This window comes from Salvelinus fontinalis, chromosome 7 (genome assembly GCF_029448725.1).
Source record: "Salvelinus fontinalis isolate EN_2023a chromosome 7, ASM2944872v1, whole genome shotgun sequence".
NCBI classification, from domain to species: domain Eukaryota; kingdom Metazoa; phylum Chordata; class Actinopteri; order Salmoniformes; family Salmonidae; genus Salvelinus; species Salvelinus fontinalis.
In genome coordinates, this window is record NC_074671.1 from 20612606 (window position 1) to 20638112 (window position 25507).

General features: G+C 49.2%; 1 protein-coding gene across 1 annotated transcript in view; it reads left to right on the plus strand.

Annotated features, from left to right (window-relative positions):
• scn5lab (sodium channel, voltage gated, type V-like, alpha b) overlaps nt 1-25507 on the plus strand; it is a 186185-nt gene that overhangs the window by 98055 nt on the left and 62623 nt on the right. The window contains exons 15-16 of the mRNA XM_055928636.1: nt 6288-6461; nt 8195-8551. Of these exons, the coding sequence (XP_055784611.1) occupies nt 6288-6461; nt 8195-8551 (531 nt within the window). The remainder of the gene's footprint in view (nt 1-6287; nt 6462-8194; nt 8552-25507) is intronic.

Consider the following 25507-nt stretch of genomic DNA (forward strand, 5'->3'; position numbering starts at 1 on the left):
ATTCCAGGCTGTATCACTACCGGTACCTGCCTCAATGCATAGTGCCAACTGTAAAGTTTGGTGGAGGATAAATAATGGTTTGGGGCTGTTTTTTATGGTTTGGGCTCGGCCCCTTAGTTCCAGTGAAGGGAAACGCTACAGCATACAATAACATTCTAGATGATTCTGTGCTTCCAACTTTGTGGCAACAGTTTGGGCAAGGCCCTTTCCTGTTTCAGCATGACAATACCCTTGTGCACAAAGTGAGGTCCATACAGAAATGGTTTGTCGAGATTGGTGAGGAAGAACTTTACTGTCCTGCACAGAGCCCTGACATCAACCCCATCGAACACCTTTGGGGTGAATTGGAATGCCGAATGTGAGCCAGGCCTAATCGCCAAACATCAGTGCCTGACCTCACTAATGCTCTTGTGGCTGAATGGAAGCAATTCCCCGCAGCAATGTTCCAACATCTAGTGCAGCATTTCCCAAACTCGGTCCTGGGGACTCCAAGGGGTGCACATTTTGGTTTTTGCCTTAGCACTATGCAGCTTATTCAAATATTTGAAACAGTTGTGTAGAACTAGGTCAAAAAACAAAACATGCACCCAATGGGGTCCCCAGGACCGAGTTTGGGAAACACTGATCTAGTGGAAAGCCTTCCCAGAAGAGTGGAGGCTGTTATAGCAGCAAAGTGTGGACCAACTCCATATTAATGCCTATGATTTTGGACTGAGATGTTCGACGAGTAGGTGTCCACATACTTTTGGTCATGTAGTATATATTGTCTCTCCCTCTGAACATGCTTATTCGTGTGTTTGTGTCTGTGCGTGTGTCTTAGTGTGTGTGCGTGAGCCTGTGTGTGCATGAGCGTGTGTGCACATGTGTGGGGCTGTTCACCTGAAGACAGTTGGGCGTGTGTCGTTCCGTGGAGTATGTTAACTGTGGGAATGAAACCTTGTTGATGCCCCTCTGTGTGCAGTGTCATGCTTCTCCAGAGAGAGCTTGTCACATGGCATCTCCTCTCTGCCCTCCTCCCTGTTGAGCCTGCACCCACCGCCCTTCCACTTGCATGAGCCTGACTCTGCTCTGTGCGTGGTTGTGTGTGTGTGTCTGGATATGCATGTGTGTGTGTGTGTTTTGTGTGTGTGTGTGTGTATATCTTCATACAGTATATGCTGAGCCACCATGACCACAGTCAGCACAGCATAGGCCCTAGTTTACACCGCAATGGCCGACATCTCGCGCCCCTCGGCTACCCTTCAGCCACAAAGACATTGCTGGACAGACGTACGGACGAACACCTACGTGTCAGGCCTGTTAGATAGTCACATGAGTGTGTCGGTTGCTGGCATGTTTTCATTTTCAGAAACCTGCATGCACTGCATTTCTGTATGTGTCTGTGTGAGAGAAGACAGGAGTACGTTGTTTAGGCTGGGAGAGTGACAGACAGGTTTGGGGTGGGAGAGTAACAGACATGTTTAGAGAGGGAGAGTGACAGGCAGGTTTGGGGAGGGAGAGTGACAGACAGGTTTGAGGAGGGAGAGTGACAGACAGGTTTGAGGAAGGAGAGTGACAGACAGGTTTGGGGTGGGAGATTGACAGACATGTTTAGAGAGGGAGAGTGACAGGCAGGTTTGGGGAGGGAAAGTGACAGGCAGGTTTAGGGTGGGAGAGTGACAGACAGGTTTGGGGTGGGAGAGTGACAGACAGGTTTAAGGTGGGAGAGTGACAGACATGTTTGGGGTGGGAGAGTGACAGACAGGTTTGAGGTGGGAGAGTGACAGACAGGTTTGGTGTGGGAAAGTGAGAGACAGGTTTGGTGTGGGAGAGTGACAGACAGGTTTGAAGTGGAAGAGTGACGGTGGGAGAGTGACAGACAGGTTTGGTGTAGGAGAGTGACAGACAGGTTTGAGGTGGGAGAGTAACGGTGGGAGCGTGACAGACAGGTTTGGGGTGGGAGAGTGACAGACAGGTTTGGGGTGGGAGAGTGCCAGACAGGTTTGGGGTAGGAGAGTGACAGACAGGTTTGGGGTAGGAGAGCGACAGACAGGTTAGGGGTGGGAGAGTGCCAGACAGGTTAGGGGTGGGAGAGTGCCAGACAGGTTAGGGGTGGGAGAGTGACAGACAGGTTAGTGGTGGGAGAGTGCCAGACAGGTTTGGGGTAGGAGAGTGACAGACAGGTTTGGGGTGGGAGAGTGACAGACAGGTTTGGGGTGGGAGAGTGACAGACAGGTTTGGGGTGGGAGAGTGACAGACAGGTTAGGGGTGGGAGAGTGCCAGACAGGTTTGGGGTAGGAGAGTGACAGACAGGTTTGGGGTAGGAGAGTGACAGACAGGTTTGGGGTGGGAGAGTGCCAGACAGGTTTGGGGTGGGAGAGTGCCAGACAGGTTTGGGGTGGGAGAGTGACTGACAGGTTTGGGGTGGGAGAGTGACAGACAGGTTTGGGGTAGGAGAGTGACAGACAGGTTTGGGGTGGGAGAGTGACAGACAGGTTTGGGGTGGGAGAGTGACAGACAGGTTTGAGGTGGGAGAGTGACAGACATGTTTGGGGTGGGAGAGTGACAGACAGGTTTGAGGTGGGAGAGTGACAGACAGGTTTGGTGTGGGAAAGTGAGAGACAGGTTTGGTGTGGGAGAGTGACAGACAGGTTTGAAGTGGGAGAGTGACGGTGGGAGAGTGACAGACAGGTTTGGTGTAGGAGAGTGACAGACAGGTTTGAGGTGGGAGAGTAACGGTGGGAGCGTGACAGACAGGTTTGAAGTGGGAGAGTGACGGTGGGAGAGTGACAGACAGGTTTGGTGTAGGAGAGTGACAGACAGGTTTGAGGTGGGAGAGTAACGGTGGGAGCGTGACAGACAGGTTTGGGGTGGGAGAGTGACAGACAGGTTTGGGGTGGGAGAGTGCCAGACAGGTTTGGGGTAGGAGAGTGACAGACAGGTTTGGGGTGGGAGAGTGCCAGACAGGTTTGGGGTAGGAGAGTGACAGACAGGTTTGGGGTAGGAGAGTGACAGACAGGTTAGGGGTGGGAGAGTGACAGACAGGTTAGGGGTGGGAGAGTGCCAGACAGGTTAGGGGTGGGAGAGTGCCAGACAGGTTAGGGGTGGGAGAGTGACAGACAGGTTTGGGGTGGGAGAGTGACAGACAGGTTTGGGGTGGGAGAGTGACAGACAGGTTTGGGGTGGGAGAGTGACAGACAGGTTAGGGGTGGGAGAGTGCCAGACAGGTTTGGGGTAGGAGAGTGACAGACAGGTTTGGGGTAGGAGAGTGACAGACAGGTTTGGGGTGGGAGAGTGCCAGACAGGTTTGGGGTGGGAGAGTGCCAGACAGGTTTGGGGTGGGAGAGTGACTGACAGGTTTGGGGTGGGAGAGTGACAGACAGGTTTGGGGTAGGAGAGTGACAGACAGGTTTGGGGTGGGAGAGTGACAGACAGGTTTGGGGTGGGAGAGTGACAGACAGGTTTGGGGTGGGAGAGTGACTGACAGGTCGTCTGAGGCACCGGTTAGGTGAGTAATACGTGAGTATTCAGCAGATAAGCATTTTCAGACTCTCTACTAACTTGTATTTACACTGTTGGCGACACATATTTGAGTAATTTTGGTCTTTTAGCTAGGTTCATCTGTTGGAATAATTTTAACTTTTAATCCCATTTAGTCTGTAAACCAAGCTAATTTGTTTCGAAGCTGTGGGGTTTTCAATACGGTATAGGCCTACCCAGTAACAATATTGTTTTACTAGGTTTTCTACAGAAAACAGAACAGGTGCATCTGAAATAGCATCTATTCCCTATAGAGTGTAGCGTACTTTTGTTTACCAGAGCCTGGTCGAAAATAGAGCACTTCTGCTCTAGGGAATAGGGTGCCATTTCAGTGTTTCACTTAACCTATTCAGTCGTACCTCAGTCTCCTTAGCTGTGACAGCTCTTCGGCAGAAGAGGATAGACTACACACACAACCACACACTTTCTTATGATTATCACTGGAGATATGAATCGTGTTGCCACGATGCCGTGACCTGCTCAGACCAACTCATATGGATTCCTCAATTACCATGTTTGCCTAGGGATCCTAAACGCTTACTCATTACTTCTGCTTTGGCCTGACAAAAATAATTACCCAGCATGCCTTTGGGTGTGTTTCCCAAATGGCACCCTACTCCCGAATAGTGCACTATCGGCCCTGGACAGTAGTGCACTATAGAGGGAACAGGGTGCCATTTGTGACATAGTCTTGCTGTGATAGTGTGTACCACACTGACTGACCCAGTGCTGATGTAGCCTGCATACTGTAAGTGTTAGTACAGTGTGCTGCTCATTATCCGAGTTAGAATTACAGAGATGCTAATTTCATTTGAAATGAAACACATTCATAAAAACTGACGCTGACCATACTGACCCTACGGAAAATTTCACCCAGATTAATACATTGCATTTGCATTCCAATAAAGTACTTGTGATAATAAGTTGAATTTGCATTCCAATGCTGAATGGAAAATATATTTCCAATAAAATACATGACATAAACTTACGAACTGAAAATGTTGTGTTTGCTGAAGTACAGACATTATGAACATGTGTTTGAATTACATTGCAGCACAATAGATGCATTTTTCAACACATTTGTGGTGTGTATTTACAGCAGTGGAATGTCATTCTCCCAATGCTGTGCGATAGACCACTCAATTAAGTAAACCGGAATTATTAACTCACATTAACTTTTGCATCACTCTGGGGAACATCAACATCATCCTAAAGACATGAAATAATTGTCTGCTGCTCCAAGTCTCCCTGCAAACCAGTACAGTACAGTGCAGTACACAAACCAAATCAATTCATGCAGTACATGTCCATGTCTTGTCCTTCTCTGGGGCTATGCCATGTCATGTTGGACTTTCTGACTCAATGTTGTCACATGATCTCTGCGATAGATGCTCTGCCCAATCATAATGAGCGGCCCGTCTCGTCCTCGGGTCCTGACAGCGTAATAACGGTATGATTGTGAAGAACCTCGTCATTGATAACGAGCTGTGTGCCGAGCCTAATGAGCCCCATGTAAATGAGAATGGAGACACACACGCCAAAGCAGCAGACACACGCACGCACACACACACACACACACACACACACACACACACACACACACACACACACACACACACACACACACACACACACACACACACACACACACACACACACACACACACACACACACACACACACACACACACACACACACACACACACACACACACACACTGACATTGGGCCACTCCAGGCAGCTGAAAGTGCCAGTCAATATCCCAGCGGTAATCATGCTGTCCCACTCACTCAGCTACTCACTGTGCATGTGTGTGCGTGCGTGTGTGTGCGCGCGCATGGCCTACGAGTCTAAACAGACTCTAGATCAGATCCTTTCAAGAGTCCCCGGTCGCATGGGGCCAAAACAAATGGACATCAGTGGCCTGGTGTCACCGCAAAGGCTACCCAGACGCGCCCTCTGACGCTTTCGCCTTGTCCCCCTCCCTCTCGCCTCCCGCCTGTGTGTCACGTACTCCGTGTCACATCGAGGAGCGCGTCTCCCAGGAACAACTAGCAGAGAGGCACTTCTGGAGCTGCAAGATGAAAACACCAGATTACAGAAGCACGCATGCACGTACACACACACACACATCTAAACTGCAGACCTGTCAGCTGCTTCAGCTTTGACCACACAAACACAGAGCAAGAGACCATCTCCACAGAAGTCCAGCGAATGTAGAAATAGATAGAGATGAGGATGCTCCCATAACAGCATCTGAAAACGGATTCAAAAGCATTGCATTAACTTTGGAGTTTGATGTCGTAGTTCCAGACACTCCAATGAAGAAAACACAGAGACAGGGATTGAATCAAAAGTGCATTGTTGACAACGTAGTGCACTGGCAATTTCCCTGAGTTCGCTGAAATCACATTCACGGTAAACGCTCAAGCGTAAATGACTAGGACAGTTTGCTTGTCAGCAATGCACATTTGATTAATTCCCAGTCCACGTAGAGCTACTATGTTAGTAGGGTAGGAATTGGTCCTTCAAGTTAGTTGTAAGTGGAAACATTGTACAGCCCTGCCTTCCAGATAATTCCAGAAGGTTCCACGTGGATAACATCAGTAGATTGGGAGGCAATGCGAAAGACAGCAGTGCTCTATTGCAATGCTTCATGAGCAAGGGTAGCCGGGCCTGATTCTGACTCTAACCTGCTCTGAAGTGTCCTACCCCCAGGCTGAGCACTCCCTCTCTCTGTGTGTCTGTGTGTGTCTGCGTTTCCTAGGTATTCTCCGGGATCTTCACCGCTGAGATGGTGTTAAAGATTATCGCTCTGGACCCCTACTACTATTTCCAGCAAGGTTGGAACATATTTGACAGCATCATCGTGTGCCTCAGCCTCATGGAGTTGGGCCTGTCCGATGTGGAGGGACTGTCCGTTCTCCGATCCTTCAGACTGGTATTTAAGCATTAAGCATGTCGCCCCTCCGGCCTGTCTGTCTCTCTGTGTGCTGTCTGTGTGTTAGTAGATGATGGTTGTCTGGATATAAGTGTTGCTGGCTGCAATGTTTGACAGTGTGACTGGTTAGCTCGCTCTCCCGACGCTAATGTACGAATACTGTAAATCCCCCTAACTGTGAAATTGGCAAGTCCTTCTCAACAGTTACTAAGAGGATATTCTCATTGAGGAACATTTAAGGAGAGGCAGCTCGATGAGATTTCAATTTACATTATATGTGCATAAACTTTTCAATTTACATGACACTATTGCTCTGCACCTCAAAATGTACAGTAAATACCAGCATCACAGTTGCCACTAGCCAGTAAGCTTGCAAACTATTCAACAATGCGAGCAACTTTTCCTCTAAAACATGTTAGCTACACTCTTAAATAATGCAACCACATCCTACTACACTCTTAAATCATGTTATACATTTAACCTTTATTTAACTAGGCAAGTCAGTTAAGAACAAATTCTTATTTGTTGGCCTACCCCGGCCAAACCCGGACGACGCTGGGCCAATTGTGCGCCGCCCTGTGGGACTCCCAATCACGCAACAATAATGCAACAATTCACAATCATGTGCTGACAGTTAAAGGGTTTATTTTCTTGTTTGTACACACAATAACACAGCTATCTATGCTAGCTAGTAACGTTAGCATATCAAACATGAACGTTTACCACAGGAGGTTGGTGGCACCTTAATTGGGGAGGATGGGCTCGTGGTAAAGGCTGGAGTGGAATTAATGGAATCATATCAAATACATCAAACACATGGTTTCCATTTGCTCCATTCCGGTCATTATTATGAGCCGTCCTCCCCTCAGCAGCCTGCACTGACATTTACACCTTTCATATGAATATAAAAATACAGTTTCAGCATATTAAAGGTTATGTTAGAACAAACCAGGCATTTTATCAATATCATAGAAGTTATTATATGAGGTAAACACAAAATTTAGACTGAAAACGTTGATAATTTCCCTGGTGAGTTGATCAGCTTCTTGCTGCATTCTTCTTGCCTGGAAGGCGGCTCACCATTGTTGAACTTCCCTTTCTTAAAGCTACGGAAATCAATTCAGAGTGTAACAGGCTGTAACTGCAATTTCAGGTGACAACTCAATAAAACAAGTCTAAAATATAATGAAAATATAGAGATTTAAGCTGTTTCAAAAACGCTGCTTTGCTGTTAGTATTTTTGCTGTATGAATGTTGGGCTCAACATACTGCCAGGCTTAAAAGGGTGCAAATGTAGCGCGACCTCCGGAGGTATCGTTCGAGACGTGAGAAATACACAAGTTTACATTACAGTTACAGTCTCTCGAAAATCGATACCTCTCGAGAATCTCTTGAAATTCTCCTTAATTCTCGTCAACGAGAATAGACCCTAAACCAGCCTGATTTAGTTAACCCCTTCTTAGTACATAATTCCATTGACACAATTATTTCAATTGTAGCCAGTAGCCACTCCTTTATTTATTCACTTTTAAAGGTTTAAAGTTAAAGATGAGTATAGGATAAAGTCAAATAAATAACAACATGGAAGAATACATTTATCATGCATTTCTAAATCTTTTGATTCAACTTCTAGATAACATACATTTTTAAAACACACACATATTGACCATGTCTCAGATAACGAACAAACAGCAGATCTCACTATCCCATCTCCCCTCTCCCCCCTCCCACAGCTAAGGGTGTTCAAGCTGGCCAAGTCATGGCCCACCCTCAACACGCTCATCAAGATCATCGGCAATTCGGTGGGCGCTCTGGGAAACCTGACCCTGGTCCTAGCCATCATAGTCTTCATCTTTGCTGTGGTGGGCATGCAGCTGTTCGGCAAGAATTACCAAGACTGCGTGTGTAAGATCTCCAAGGACTGTACACTGCCACGCTGGCACATGAAGGACTTCTTCCACTCGTTCCTCATCGTGTTCCGGGTGCTGTGTGGCGAGTGGATCGAGACCATGTGGGACTGTATGGAGGTGGCAGGGCAGCCTCTCTGCCTCCTAGTCTTCATGCAGGTCATGGTGATCGGGAACCTGGTGGTAAGTCATTCTTCCACTCTCAGTCTCTTGAGTAGTGTGGGCAGTAAGGTCCATGTTTTGGTTGACTTTTGAATGCACCACAAAAGTGCGTGCAACCTCTATATTTTGTGTGATTTTAGTGCTTAGAGGCTACTCAAATGTTAAATCAACGTGTGTCAACCTGTCCTAAAATTGTGAAATTCGGGATTACATTTATTAAGCTGAACATTTCCCTCTGCTATTTGACCCTGTAAAATGTTGCCCCCCTTACGTCAAATTTGCTCAGTTTTGAGCATTACACAAGTGTGGTTCATTCATGTCTCTGTCATGAGCCCACTGTGGTGCTGGGGGTTGGCTGGGAGAAGGGGTGGGGGTGAGTGCCTCCTCTAGCTCTCTGCCCTTCCACTTTATCCCCTTCTTGCCAATGGCTTCTATATCTGCCATGGTTGGAGCTTTTGGAAGGGTGGGCAGGGGTGTATGGGGTTTTTTGTGGGTGGGAAGAGATGGGGGGGCGAGCTAATCTCCATGAATTGTTTTGGTAGCAGAATGACAACATGACCCTGACAGTGGCTCTTGTTGAACGCCCCACCGCCCACCACTTGGTCCAGAGCTGCAGGTGGTTGGGGGAAGGGAGTACGTTAAAACAATCCCCCTTCCCCATAAAGCTCAGACGCATCCCCTATGGGGCACGATTCAGCTTCACGAAGATGCCTGCCTGTTAGTGGCTAGCCATGTTAGCCTTGACAAAAAGAACACACAGGGAAGAATTGTTGAAATGTCACACAGTACTGTTTTGTGACCATTAGAATTGAATCAGGTTTTACGGTCCTGCTCCCTATAGACTTTATAGATGTAACAGATCCCCCTGTGCATGTATAGTAATTAAAAAACACCCCTAACGTCCCATATCATTCTATAATGAAGCTGTTTATTGATTGGTCAAGACTGGTAATGCTGAACTGTGGGTCATATCAGATGGTCAGCTGTTGAAACTGACAGTAATAATGAAGGAAACAGGGTCCTGGGCCCCAGCTGGTCTAGATACCATTTGTCAAAGAAGCCTATGCAGTGTTTTTGAGCTGTGTTGCATGGTTGCATGTCGTGACGCTTCAGTAGTTTAGCTAGGTTATGGGGTTATCTGCACACTTCCAAGACTTCCTTGACTGTATTTCTGCTCTCTCTCACACACAAGCACACACCTTGTCCTGGCAGACGTAATGCCATGTCCTTAAGGCTGTCATGGGTGAGGGGTTTTCCACACTAACTGACACGTAGACAGGTGTTGTAGTTTACACTGGCGTTACTGCATAAGCCTCCTACTGTGTGTGTTACAGTAGGATTGTTGAAATACAAAATGTCTCATGATTCCTGTGCGGGAGGTGAACTTACATTCTTGCCACTGCCGGTGTCCTACCACAACCCACTGAGTAAACAAATTAGAGACTAAATGGGTAGACAAACTCTACTAAATGGAGTGGTACACAGCCTTGCCAGTAACACTTTCTACCCACAGTATCCTCTCTGCCCTCAGTGCTCCACTACATGCTGCAGTACTGTTCTAATCCGCGGGGCAGGCAAGCGATGAAGTCGCAATTACCCAGCCTGCCCCCGCTAATATTATCTTTCTCTGCGAGGTCGCCCCAGTCCCTGAATCAAGTCAGTCAAGTCAGTGCCTGTCATTTGCTTACACACTTGTGTTAGAGGCCTCCTTCATCTCCTCCTCTCTTCTCCCTCCTCCATCCCTCCTCCCCCTCCTTCCCACTCCACCTCTTCCTCTCTTCTTTCTCCTCCCTCTCCTTCCCTCTCCTCCTCTCTTCTCCCTCCTCCCTCTCCTTCCCTCTCCTCCTCTCTTCTCCCTCCTCCATCCCTCCTCCCCCTCCTTCCCACTCCACCTCCTCCTCTCTTCTCCCTCCTCCCTCTCCTTCCCTCTCCTCCTCTCTTCTCCCTCCTCCCCCTCCTTCCCACTCCACCTCTTCCTCTCTTCTTTCTCCTCCATCCCTCCTTCCCTCTCCTCCTCTCTTCTCCCTCCTTCATCCCTCCTTCCCACTTCACCTCCTCCTCTCTTCTCCCTCCTCCATCCCTCCTCCCCCTCCTTCCCTCTCCTCCTCTCTTCTCCATCCTCCATCCCTCCTTCCCACTTCACCTCCTCCTCTCTTCTCCCTCCTCCATCCCTCCTCCCTCTCCTTCCCTCTCCTCCTCTCTTCTCCCTCCTCCATCCCTCCTCCCTCTCCTTCCTTCTCCTCCTCTCTTCTCCTTCCTCCATCCCTCCTCCCTCTCCTTCCTTCTCCTCTCTTCTCCCTCCTCCATCCCTCCTCCCCCTCCTTCCCTCTCCTCCTCTCTTCTCCCTCCTCCATCCCTCCTCCCTCTCCTTCCCTCTCCTCCTCTCTTCTCTCTCCTCCATCCCTCCTCCCCCTCCTTCCCTCTCCTCCTCTCTTCTCCCTCCTCCATCCCTCCTCCCCCTCCTTCCCTCTCCCCCTCTCTTCTCCCTCCTCCATCCCTCCTCCCTCTCCTTCCCTCTCCTCCTCTCTTCTCCCTCCTCCATCCCTCCTCCATCCCTCTTTCTCTCTCCTCCTCTCTTCTCTCTCCTCCATCCCTCCTTCCCACTTCACCTCCTCCTCTCTTCTCCCTCCTCCATCCCTCCTCCCCCTCCTTCCCACTCCACCTCCTTCTCTCTTCTCCCTCCTCCATCCCTCCTCCCTCTCCTTCCCTCTCCTCCTCTCTTCTCCCTCCTCCATCCCTCCTCCCCCTCCTTCCCTCTCCTCCTCTCTTCTCCCTCCTCCATCCCTCCTCCCTCTCCTTCCCTCTCCTCCTCTCTTCTCCCTCCTCCATCCCTCCTCCCCCTCCTTCCCACTCCACCTCCTCTTTTCCCTCCTGCCGATGGCTGCCGATGTCTCGTCGGGATATTTACAAGGCTGACAAAATGTCTGATGTGGGACGGCGTGTTAACGGATCCAGATGCATGACTAAGCATTATTATGATTGCATAGCATCATGGGATAAATGGGGGAGATACATTTGATACTTAATTAACTGATAATGCCCTCAAAGCCTGTGTCTGGAGAATATTTTGACACGGGTGTTGTTAGCATCTCGGGCCAGCAAACCGTGCCAATATATCCTCCAAACACCAGCTTTGAGGTCATTATCACTTTTATACAACGGGTTACCAACATATTTAAATGATGATTAACATATTTTCCTTAAAAAAGTTATTTTGATGAATTTATTCATACTAATTTATCTATCCAAGAGATATAGTCCCAACGCAAATCTAGGGTTGTTACCAAGCTGTCTGGATCATTCATGCTATCAGTTAGGTTGCACGACCCAGTCGTGATGGCTTTTTGTTCTAAATCTATGGACTCAACCCAGTCGTTTGTTCTAAATGTTTTGTTGCCATGCTGCCTGGCAATATTCTTATCCCTTGCTTGCTATTTAGCCAACTACGGCTGACAGTCAGGTCAAACAGTGTAGCCAAAATAAGAGCAAAGTAGCTGGATTTGCATTTGTTTAAGCTGTTTTCTAGTGATGTTTATTAGGATACATCCATAACAATGTTATGATGCACAATTTCAACTGGCATAGAAAATGTGCGCTCTTGTCTGGACACTGTTCAGCTGAAACGCTCTGGGCGTAGTGGGTGCGAAGTCAGGCGCAGGAAGCAGAGAGTACAGGGTAGTGCTATTTATTGCACACAAGCGAACATCAGCCACCCCACGAAACACAGGGCGCACACAAAACAAATGCCCCAAACAGGGGGACTCAAACAGTCCGGAGAAAAACCCATGCACGAAACACGTCAACATAGAACGTGCTCAGAGCAACACAAAACAATCCCGCACAAAGAGCAGGCGGTCCTACTGGCTAATATAGCCCGACTAATCAGCCTACACACAAAACAGGTGAAACCAATAAACAGAAAGGGGAAAAGGGATCAGTGGCAGCTAGTAGGCCGGTGACGACGACCGCTGAGCACCACCCGAACAGGAAGGGGAGCCACCTTTGGTAGGAGTCGTGACATCAGCAGAGGTACACAGCTAACACAATCACTTAAAACTGTAGCTGGAAAGATTGCAAACTACCTGCATTTCATTTCATTTGACCTGTTTTTCTATTGACATGTATTTGTATATAGCCATAAAAATGATGATGATTCATGATTTTGACTGTCTTAGAAAATATGTCTGTCTAGTTGCAAAGGTCGAAGAGACAGACAGCAAGGTTTATACAAATCTCACCTGTTGAAAACCAAATGCTAGTCTAAAAGAAATGTGAGATAACGTCTAGATGCTTTTAACTGTGGAGGTCAAGTTTATAAATTGCCTGGTTGGGCTGATGAGACAGTGGATTGTGCAGTGAGATGGAACCGGAAATAGGCATTTCAACGTCATAGCCTAACATAGGTAACTTTTGGAATAGACACAGGCTGGAACGCATTTTTAACCAATCAACATCCAGGATAAGACCCACCTATTGTATAATATTCCTATGAGCTTTCCTTAGAGTTGTTTGTGTTTGTAAACATGGGGTACCATCTCTGTCTGTGTTTTAATTTAAACTGAAGAAATGTTTTCATGTCACAGTGTTGTTATGTGAAACTAGCACAAATAATTAATATTCTTTGAAAGCATAAAGGGGCAGGTATTCAGATGTAGGATCTTAATTTGATCACCTAGTTGCAGGAGAACTTGTAGTGTATTTCAAGTTAAAAAATGTCAAACTTGATTTTCCCTTACGAAAAATGTATCAACCCCTACAAAAATGTCCATAATTATAATCCATATAAGAATTCAAATTTCCTGTTGCTGCAGGATTATTTTCCTACTGTAGCACACTGGCTCAAATTAAGATCCTACAGTATAGTGGCCATTTTTGTCTTGACATCAAAGTTGACGTCACTCGTGATGACGTCTGGTTCTAAGAACTGAAAACATTGAACTTATTTCCCCATTGGGATAAACACATTTAGTGATTATAAACAATATTAGGATTTCTTAGTATGTTATTAACAGCGTCAGAAGACATGAGTCATCCTAAGGTTAATTAGAAAATGAGCACTCTTCTAGGTATCCAGATCTGGTCTCGAGAGAGCTTTTCGCTCTGCTCCCTGTTGTCTCAAGTGTTATGAACCTAACACTCCCCTCTCCTGCATGGTACTCTGTGTACTCGAGTGGACCAATAAGAGCCATCCAATAGCTCCCCTGTCTGAGCTTGTCCCTCCACACACAGGGGAGAGAGAGAAAGAGACTGAAAGAGAGAGAGAGAGTGAAGGAGAGAAGGGGGGCTATGAATCCTAGCCATCCATGGCGATAGCATTCTCTAATCTGTTCTGTGAATCCTTTGAATGCAGTGTTTGTAAGTGCAGCACAAACACAGGTCATTACGCCACCGCCTGCCACTCTCATTCCCGGCAACAACCTTCAGAAGCAGGCTGCCTGGAGAGTCTAGAGAGTCTCTACTCTGTCCAGGAAGCTTACCAGCGTAACCCTACTCCCCTGATCTCTACTGTAGGTGGGCCAGGGACAGTAAGTTCAGGTATACTGTGTGGTCTTGGCTTGGGGGACTTAGTGGATAGTTATCTCCTTTAATCATCCCTTTTCATCTCAGTGGCCGTGTTACCCTGCCAGCCTTGTACTACTTGTCCCTTCCGTGTCTGACATGATAGGCCGTCAGTCAACGGAGAGAGAGTGTGTGTGTGTGTGTGTGTGTGTGTGTGTGTGTGTGTGTGTGTGTGTGTGTGTGTGTGTGTGTGTGTGTGTGTGTGTGTGTGTGTGTGTGTGTGTGTGTGTGTGTGTGTGTGTGTGTCAGACCATGGACATGTGTCAGACCATGGACAAGACCTGCATGGGTCTGGGTCAGATTGCTATCAATCTTTCAGCCTGGCTGGGTCAGGGCATCATTGCCAATCAGGTGCAGGTTGGTTTTCTCTTAGCATCACAGAAATAAGACATTCATCATTACGCAACCGTTTCATTCTATATAGATTCCGTACATGGAATGTAAAGATAATCCTTGTCGTCAACAAGACCTCATCTTGATATAATCCACTGAGTAGACAAAACATTAAGAACTCTTCCATGACATAGACTGACCAGGTATATCCAGGTGAAAGATATGGTCCGTTATTACTGACTGACGGACGGATCTAATGGCTCGGGACAGACGGGCGGCTCTGAAGGCTCGTGGCAGACGGATGGCTCAGATGGTGCTGGGCAGACGGATGGCTCAGATGGCGCTGGGCAGACGGATGGCTCAGATGGCGCTGGGCAGACGGATGGCTCAGATGGCGTTGGGCAGACGGATGGCTCAGATGGCGCTGGGCAGACGGATGGCTCAGATGGCGCTGGGCAGACAGATGGCTCAGATGGTGCTGGGCAGGCAGACAGCTCAGACGGTGCTGGGCAGACGAGGATTGCAGGCGGAGTTGGGCAGACGGCCGACTCTGACCTGCTGAGGCGCACAGTAGGCCTGGTGCGTGGTGCCGGAACTGGTGGTACCGGACTGAGGGCACGCACCTCAGGGCGAGTGCGGGGAGAAGGAACAGTGCGTACAGGGCTCTGGAGACGCACAGGAGGCTTGGTGCGTGGTGCCGGAACTGGAGGCACTGGGCTGGAGACACACACCATAGGGAGAGTGTGTGGAGGAGGAACTGGGCTCTGGGGACGCACTGGAAACATGGTGCGTGGTGTAGGCACTGGTGGTACTGGACAGACCGGACCGTGAAGACGCACTGGAGGTCTTGAGAGCAGGGCTGGCACCATCCGCCCTGGCTGGATCTTCACCCTAGCCCGGCAGATGTGGGGAGCTGAGATGTTGCGCACCGGGCTAAGCACACGCACCGGGGACACCGTGCGCTCCACCGCATAACACGGTGCCTGCCCGGGACGACGCCCTCTCTCTCCACTGGAAGCACGGCTGGGAGAGCTGTAGCGGCGAGCTGGCAGAGGACGTGCAGGGCTAGGAAGGCGCACAGGAGGCCTGGTGCGTGAGGCTGACACAGTCTTAACCAGACGGCTAGCACGCACCTCAGGACGAGTATGGAGAGCTGTTCCCGGTGACATCAACTCCCCGACACGTTCAGTCGGGCGGATGTCGTGCCTTATGCACCAAACCAGCACCTCCCTCATAACTCTCTCCTCCAATTTCCCCATTAACTCCTTCACTGTCTCTGCGTCGCTCACCTCCAATTCCGCCCTGACCGGCTCCTTACGGTAAGCAGGGGGAGTTGGCTCAGGTCTGACTCCTGACTCTGCCACACTCCCCGTTTGCCCCCCCCCCCCCCCCAAGACATTTTTGGGGCTGCCTCTCGGGCCTCCAGCCGCTCTGCCGTGCTAGCGCCTCATAATAGCGCCTCTCCGCCTTCGCTGCCTCCAGCTCTTCTTTGGGGCGGCGATATTCCCCCGGCTCTGCCCAGGGTCCTTTGCCTTCTAGGTCGTCCTCCCATGTCCATTTCTCCAAATAGTGCAGCCTCTCCTGCTGCTGCTGCTGCAGCCTCTCCTGCTGCTGCTGCTTGGTCCGGGTTAGGTGGGTGGTTCTGTAACGGCTTTCTTCCTGGGATGAAGGAGAGGACCAAAATGCAGCGCAGTTAGTGTTCAACATGTTTAATATAACGATAAACGATGAACATTAACAAATAGCAAAATAACAAACGTGAAAGCCGAGACAGTCCTATCTGGTGCAGAACACAAACACAGAGACAGGAAACAGACGAACTAGACACACAACATAGAATTCCCACCCAGCTCACGTCCTGACCAACACTAAACAAGCAAAACACATAAGAACTCTGGTCAAGACGTTACATGGGGTATGTTTTCATGGCACACATTGGGCCCCTTGATAAAAGTGGAGCAGCATTTGAATGCCACAGGATATCTGAACATCATTGCCAATCAAGTGCATCCTTTCATAGCAACAGTGTATCGATTTGCAAATTGGTTTTGCACAAGACTAGGATTGTCTAGGTTCCTCGAACATGACAGTGAATTCAGTTTACTGCAGTGGTCTGCCCAGTCCCCAGATCTCAATCTGATTGAGCATCTGTGGGATGATATGGAACGAGTTATTCGGAGTAGATATACTGTTGCAGGCATCAAATTTCAAAGGGTTTAAGGGTACGTTTAGGCATTAACTCTACATTTTTAAGGTCAGGGTTAAATGTAAGCATTAACTCCAAATTGTTCCAGTAAGGGTTAAGGTTTGGGATAGGTTTAAAACAAAAATCTCAAAAACAACTTTCTATTGCCGGATTTAAACTTGCGACCTTTGGAATCAGAGGCAGATGCTTACATCCATCTTCTTCCACAATGCCCTAGCAAAACCCAAACCTACTTTAAGGTAACAACGCTCACTGTTGCCCCTAGTGGACGATTTCCACGTCATCTCCCAACGCCGAATACTGACTTGTGTCACGGGTGACCTGGCTGCTACTTTATGTATGTGTTCGTGACTCCAGTGTCTCTTTTTAAAGCTCAATGTCAGGTGGTGCCCTTCCATTGGACCATGGCCCTGTGTAACTTAACTATGCCAGGTGTTAATACCCAGACACAACTGGCAGCAGTTAGCACCTCACTAACTGTGTATCAACCAGGAGCCCACCATGGTACAGCACTCTCGTTCCAGATTCCTCTTCTGGTACTCCTTTACAAGCTTCCGATGGCAATAGTTTCAGAGGATTTGTTGTTGTTGTTGTTATGTTTCGATCCAAGTACAATACAATAGAGTAGAAACAGCCCTCACCAAATAATTCCCCAATTTAAATTAGAATGTAACTCCTGTGAGAATGTACTGCCAGTGTAGTCTCACTACAGTCTAATCAAATAACACAGTGGTTTAATGCATACTACCAAATAAAGCTTTGAAATTCATTTAGCGAAAGGTATTTGAATAACTTTGATCCTGAATCATGTGTCTCAAATCACCCCTTAGGGCGGCTAGCCACAGGCTAAGACTGGTTCTAACTGTAACCGTATGAGTCATAGGAGAACTAGCCATGTTTTTAGGAGGTTTTTGGGTAGAAAGGGTTGTGTTAATCAGTGAGAATGTGGGCCACACTGTCCTGAGGCTTATGCCTTCCACCATTCATGTGATTTATCCACACAAAAATGCTCTCATTTTGCATGGATGGGCAATGTAACCACGCAGGGTGTGAAGGTTAGTGTGTGCGCGGGTGTACGTGCGTGCGCTTGGGTGTGCGTGCGTGCGTGTGCATTTGGTTGCAGTTTCATATTCAGTTGCCACAACAGTCTTTGCTTGGATACAGACGACAGTGTTTCGGACTATTTTTTGGACTCGGGAGCAGATTCAAATGTCAAGTCAAATGTCAAACGTCAAATGTTATCAAACACAATATTGAGATTTCGGTTGGCAAGATATCCTAAAATGTCTGTGGTCAAAGGTATTGGTTGGTCGTACTTGGATGACTCATGGCTATTGGCTAGACAGTGTCTGGACGTAGAGGACTGGAAGTATGAGTTGATGAAATACCAATCAACAGTGCATGAAAGTCAACCCTTTTGGTATTTTGCCCTTGACATTTTGCTGTTTCTCCTCTCTGTCAAGATGTCACTAGCCATCGAGAGAGTGGGTGGCATGAAAACAATATTTGCTCCAATTCTATTGGTTGTAAGGCGTTATATCATATACATAAGAGAACACAGAGGCTTTTACTAAGTTGACAAAGGGTGTGTGTGTGTGTGTGTGTGTGTGTGTGCGTGTGAATGTGCGTGCGTGTGGCTGTGCGCTGGGCCTGTAGAGACAATGGTCTATTTATAGTGAGTAGTCAACTCATGTTGCTCCCCACCTAGAGCCAGGGTAGGTATGCAGCTATTTAGCTATGCAGAACAGATGACACTATGACCCCAGAGCTACCTGCTCAGTGAGCTCATACTAATCTGACCTCATCCAAGATGGCCGCCCAGGCCCACTACTGACTTCAGAGTTGTCTGACCACTGATACACTGTCAGATATTTGTTATTCCCATAATGGTAAAGGTTGAGAGTAGAGTAATATGATGCTAGACCTGTGGTTATAGGAGCATATTCTACATTGAGCGCTTGCTTCACTATACATTGATGTACTTGGTGAAGGTAAACAGACCGTGTTGAGAATGAGAGTGGGACAGGGAAAGGAGGAGGGGGAGGACTGGCGAAGGGTATGGGATATAATTAAAACACTAATTAAATGTCCCTGTCTGCGTCTAAGCAGCGTTAGGATGTAAATCTCCTGGTGGCCTGGACCCAGGTGGTGGCTGTGGTGGCTGGGACTGTGGTGATGGCTGGGACTGGGTGGTCTAGACCCAGGTGGTGGCTGTGGTGGCTGGGACTGTGGTGATGGCTGGGACTGGGTGGTCTAGACCCAGGTGGTGGATGTGGTGGCTGGGACTGTGGTGATGGCTGGGACTGGGTGGTCTAGACCCAGGTGGTGGATGTGGTGGCTGGGACTGTGGTGATGGCTGGGACTGGGTGGTCTAGACCCAGGTGGTGGCTGTGGTGGCTGGGACTGTGGTGATGGCTGGGACTGGGTGGTCTAGACCCAGGTGGTGGCTGTGGTGGCTGGGACTGTGGTGATGGCTGGGACTGGGTGGTCTAGACCCAGGTGGTGGCTGTGGTGGCTGGGACTGTGGTGATGGCTGGGACTGGGTGGTCTAGACCCAGGTGGTGGCTGTGGTGGCTGGGACTGTGGTGATGGTTGGGACTGGGTGGTCTAGACCCAGGTGGTGGATGTGGTTGCTGCGACTGTGGTGATGGCTGGGACTGGGTGGTCTAGACCCAGGAGGTGGATGTGGTGGCTGGGACTGGGATGGCTGGGAGATGCCTGGTTTAGTTTGGTCACCCAGATGCTGGGTCTTAATACTAATACGGTATTATAATACCCACTGGGTGCTGCAGACTGGACACTAATGAACATGGATCAAGTCACTTTCACCTACTTTTAGGTCTTAGAATGCACATGTGTGTATCGGTGGGGGAGGACGTGAGGAGGCGATGGAGGGGGAATGCGTGAGGAGGAGATGGTGGGGGAGGACGTGAGGAGGAGATGGTGGGGGAGGACGTGAGGAGGAGATGGTGGGAGAGGACGTGAGGAGGAGATGTTGGAGGAGGACGTGAGGAGGCGATGGTGGGGGAGGACATGAGGATGAGATGGTGAGGTAGGACGTGAGGAGGAGATGGTGGGGGAGGACGTGAGGAGGAGATGGTGGAGGAGGACGTGAGGAGGCGATGGTGGGGGAGGACGTGAGGATGAGATGGTGAGGTAGGACGTGAGGAGGAGATGGTGGGGGAGGACGTGAGGAGGAGATGGTGGGGGAGGACATGAGGAAGCGATGGTGGGGGAGAACGTGAGGAGGAGATGGTGGGGGAGGACGTGAGGAGGAGATGGTGGGGGAGGACGTGAGGAGGAGATGGTGAGGTAGGACGTGAGGAGGAGATGGTGGGGGAGGACGTGAGGAGGAGATGGTGGGGGAGGACATGAGGAAGCGATGGTGGGGTAGGACGTGAGGAGGCGATGGTGGGGGAGGACGTGAGGAGGCGATGGTGGGGGAGGACGTGAGGAGGAGATGTTGGGGGAGGACGTGAGGAGGAGATGGTGGGGGAGGACGTGAGGAGGAGATGTTGGGGGAGGACGTGAGGAGGCGATGTTGGGGGAGGACATGAGGAGGAGATGTTGGGGGAGGACGTGAGGTTGTGCATGTGTGTAACTTCTTAAGGTTGAGAAGCTCGTTGTAAGAGAGAGCTAGAAGGACGTGAGGAGGCGATGGTGGGGGAGGACGTGAGGAGGCGATGGTGGGGGAGGACATGAGGAAGCGATGGTGGGGGAGAACGTGAGGAGGAGATGGTGGGGGAGGACGTGAGGAGGAGATGGTGGGGGAGGACGTGAGGAGGAGATGGTGAGGTAGGACGTGAGGAGGAGATGGTGGGGGAGGACGTGAGGAGGAGATGGTGGGGGAGGACATGAGGAAGCGATGGTGGGGTAGGACGTGAGGAGGCGATGGTGGGGGAGGACGTGAGGAGGCGATGGTGGGGGAGGACGTGAGGAGGAGATGTTGGGGGAGGACGTGAGGAGGAGATGGTGGGGGAGGACGTGAGGAGGAGATGTTGGGGGAGGACGTGAGGAGGCGATGTTGGGGGAGGACATGAGGAGGAGATGTTGGGGGAGGACGTGAGGTTGTGCATGTGTGTAACTTCTTAAGGTTGAGAAGCTCGTTGTAAGAGAGAGCTAGAAGGACGTGAGGAGGCGATGGTGGGGGAGGACGTGAGGAGGCGATGGTGGGGGAGGACGTGAGGAAGCGATGGTGGGGGAGGACGTGAGGAGGAGATGTTGGGGGAGGACGTGAGGAGGCGATGGTGGGGGAGGACGTGAGGAGGCGATGGTGGGGGAGGACGTGAGGAGGAGATGTTGGGGGAGGACGTGAGGAGGCGATGGTGGGGGAGGACGTGAGGAGGCGATGGTGGGGGAGGACGTGAGGAGGCGATGGTGGGGGAGGATGTGAGGAGGCGATGTTGGGGGAGGACGTGAGGAGGCGATGGTGGGGGAGGACGTGAGGAGGCGATGGTGGGGGAGGACGTGAGGAGGCGATGTTGGGGGAGGACGTGAGGAGGAGATGTTGGGGGAGGACGTGAGGAGGCGATGGTGGGGGAGGACGTGAGGAGGAGATGGTGGGGGAGGACGTGAGGAGGCGATGGTGGGGGAGGACGTGAGGAGGCGATGGTGGGGGAGGACGTGAGGAAGCGATGGTGGGGGAGGACGTGAGGAGGAGATGGTGGGGGAGGACGTGAGGAGGCGATGGTGGGGGAGAACGTGAGGAGGAGATGGTGGGGGAGGACGTGAGGAGGCGATGGTGGGGGAGGACGTGAGGAGGCGATGGTGGGGTAGGACGTGAGGAGGAGATGGTGGGGGAGGACGTGAGGAGGCGATGGTGGGGTAGGACGTGAGGAGGCGATGGTGGGGGAGGACGTGAGGAGGCGATGGTGGGGGAGAACGTGAGGAGGAGATGTTGGGGGAGGACATGAGGAGGCGATGTTGGGGGGAGGACGTGAGGAGGCGATGTTGGGGGAGGACGTGAGGAGGAGATGTTGGGGGAGGACGTGAGGAGGCGATGGTGGGGGAGGACGTGAGGAAGCGATGGTGGGGGAGGACGTGAGGAGGCGATGGTGGGGGAGGACGTGAGGAGGCGATGGTGGGAGAGGACGTGAGGAGGAGATGTTGGGGGAGGACATGAGGAGGAGATGTTGGGGGAAGACATGAGGAGGAGATGTTGGGGGAGGACGTGAGGTTGTGCATGTGTGTAACTTCTTAAGGTTGAGAAGCTCGTTGTCAAGAGAGAGCTAGAATTTTAGACATAATACGTGTCAAATCTCCAGAATTGTATTTGGTTTAATTAATTCCAAAGAACTCAAAATGTTGAATCTTGAAAAACAAAACAGCACTGTTTAATGAAAGCTTAAAATAAAGCTTTAAGGCGAAGATGTCTTGCTTACAATTCTGAGGTCTATTTATGTTCCTCTCTGTCTTTAGGAGCCATGTTATTCACACTACACATTTCTACCAATCAGAGGCGTATGAATCAAGCTAAATGGCATCGTTAACTATCATGGGCGCTTAATGTTTTCTAAGTGCATCATTTCATTATAAAAAGCCTCAAGTGGACAGGAAGAGTTGTCTTTATGGTTCACTGGGCACGTTTATTGACTGCTGTGTGTTTTGTGGCAGGCTTGGGCAATAGACTCTCCTCCACTATGTTTATTGTTACCTACTAAAACATAATTTACTCTCCTCTCTTCTCCAAACAAAGACACTGACACAAATATACAATCATAACAGTACTGAGCCAAACTGAGCTGTGCTGGGCTGACCTGGTAACGAATATGTTAAGAAAATATCCGAGCCAGCATAGCATGATTCGGGTTGGTAGTTGTAATGTGAAAATGCTATTGGAGAAGTATAACCCCTCTCTCCATTCTAATATGGCCACTACCTACACTATACACTATAAACATTAGATTGTGTTATCCTTTATCCAAGCCCTAGCAGGATTATGCAAAACAATCGAGGCAGACAAGGTTAAAACCAGAACATAGAACATCCCTCACCACATGACATGAGACTGACTCAAAGGCTCCTATTTTGTCACGTGTAGCCAGGGCCGTCCCCTAAAGCGACATGTGAAATGTCAGTCCTGTGACTAAACAGGTGAAATGTCAGTCCTGTGTTTAAACAGGTAAAATGTCAATCATGTGTCTAAACAGGTGAAATGTCAGTCCTGTGACTAAACAGGTGAAATTTCAGTCCTGTGTCTAAACAGGTAATATGTCAGTCCTGTGACTAAACAGGTGAAATGTCAGTCCTGTGACTAAACAGGTGAAATTTCAGTCCTGTGTCTAAACAGGTAATATGTCAGTCCTGTGACTAAACAGGTGAAATGTCAGTCCTGTGTCTAAACAGGTGAAATGTCAGTCCTGTGTCTAAACAGGTAATATGTCAGTCCTGTGACTAAACAGGTGAAATGTCAGTCCTGTGACTAAACAGGTGAAATGTCAGTCCTGTGACTAAACAGGTGAAATGTCAGTCCTGTGTCTAAACAGGTGAAATGTCAGTCCTGTGACTAAACAGGTGAAATGTCAGTCCTGTGACTAAACAGGTTCAACCCAGAGTCATCTGTGAGGTAAGCAGCGGCTTGTAACATATTGGCGAGGTTCACGAGGGATTGCGCCAACCTCAGGCTACACCCCCCCCCCCCCCCCCCCACCCCACACACACACACACAAACACTCACAGCACACATGCCTGTGTGTGTGACCGTCAAAGCCTTCTGTGCCCTGTGTCTCGGAGCAGACACGGATGCCCTAGGCACCCTGAGTCACACTGCTCCAGAGTCGGTGTGGACTGTAGCCACAAGTGTGTGTAATGCAATAAGCATTGCATGAATGATATAGCAAGAACGTGACCACAATATCCAGAGGGATGCGTCCCCAAAAAAGGATGGGATATGGTTAGTGCTGTGACACACACATTATTCACTGTCATGTGGCAGAATGATAATGATATGACAATGTTCATGTTTTCTGTTATAAAAAGTTTTTCTGTTATGACTTTGTTTGAGCTCATTGAGCTCACTGATTATTCTAAATTAAATTATGGGGAGTTGTTTCAGTCTTTGAGAGAGAGAGAGACAAACTTATTTTGTACATAATGTTTCTGCCACTGTGTCATTATGACCGAAAAGAGCTTCTTGATATCAGGGCAGCAATTACTCACCCCATACTGGAGGAATTCTTCTTCTTCAATGAGTCGGATGGGAAGGATTTTCCTCCAGACACCCGACTAGGCCCTCATCCCCGTCATTCGCAGGAGGAAAAGACAGAGGTATCATGGACGACGGTCCGGGTGCCTTGTAATAATCCGTCGCCGAGAGGGTATTCTACCTTTACCATGGGTCCTATTATCCAACTTACAATCAATCGATAATAAAATAGACGAACTACGAGCACGTATATCCTACCAACGGGAATGAAAAACTGTAATATCTTGTGTTTCACCGAGTTGTGGCTGAACGACGACATGATTAACATACAGCTGGTGGGTTTTAAGCTTTTTCGGCAGGATAGAACATCGGCCTCTGGTAAGACAAGGGGCGGCGGCCTATGCATATTTGTAAACAACAGCTGGTGCACGAAATCTAAGGAAGTCTCAAGGTTTTATTTGCCTAAGGTAGAGTATCTCATGATACGCTGTAGACCACACTATTTAACAAGAAAGTTTACATCTATATTTTTCGTAGCTGTCTATATACCACCGCAGACCGATGCTGGCACTAAGACCGCACTCAATGAGCTGTATATGGCCAGAAGCAAACAGGAAAATGCTCACCCGGAGACGGCGCTCCTAGTGGTTGGGGACTTTAATGCAGGGAAACTCAAATCAGTTTTACCTCCTTTCTATCAGCATGTTAAATGTGCAACCAGAGGGTAAAAAACTCTAGACCACTTTGACTCCACACACAGAGGCCTGTACAAAGCTCTCCCTCCCCCTCCATTTGGCAAATCTGACCATAATTCTTTCCTCCTGATTCCTGCTTATAAGCAAACACTAAATCAGGAAGCACCAGTGACTCGGTCAATAAGAAAGTGGTCAGATGAAGCAGATGCTAAGCTACAGGACTGTTTTGCTAGAACAGACTGGAATATGTTCCGGGATTCTTCTGATGGTATTGAGGAGTACACCACATCTGTCACTGGCTTCATCAATAAGTGCATCAACGACGTCGTTCCCATAGTGACCCTATGTACATACCCCAACCAGAAGCCATGGATTACAGCAACATCCACACTGAGCTAAAGGCTAGAGCTGCCGCATTCAAGGAGCGGGACTCTAACCCGGAAGCCTATAAGAAATCCCACTATGCCCTCCAAACCATCAAACAAGCAAAGAGTCAATACAGGACTAAGATTGAATCGTACTACACCGGCTCTGACTCTCGTCGGAAGCACAGCCACGAGCTGCCCAGTGATACAAACCTATCAGACGAGCTAAATTACTTCTATGCTCACATCGAGGCAAGTAACACTGAAACATGCATGAAAGCACCAGTTGTTCCGGACGACTGTGTGATCACACTCTCCGTAGCCGATGTGAGTAAGACAATTAAAACAAGTCGACATTCACAAGGCTGCAGGGCCAGACGGATTACCAGGACGTGTACTCCGAGCATGCGCTGACCAACTGGAAAGTGTCTTCACTGACATTTTCAACCTGTCCCTGACTGAGTCTGTAATACCAACATGTTTCAAGCAGACCACCATAGTCCCTGTGCCCAAGAACACTAAGGTAACCTGCCTAAATGACTACCGACTCGTAGCACTTACATCTGTAGCCATGAAGTGCTTTGAAAGGCTGGTTATGGCTCACATCAACACCATTATCCCAGAAACTGTAGGTCCACTCTAATTTTCATACCGCCCCAACAGATCCAGAGATGA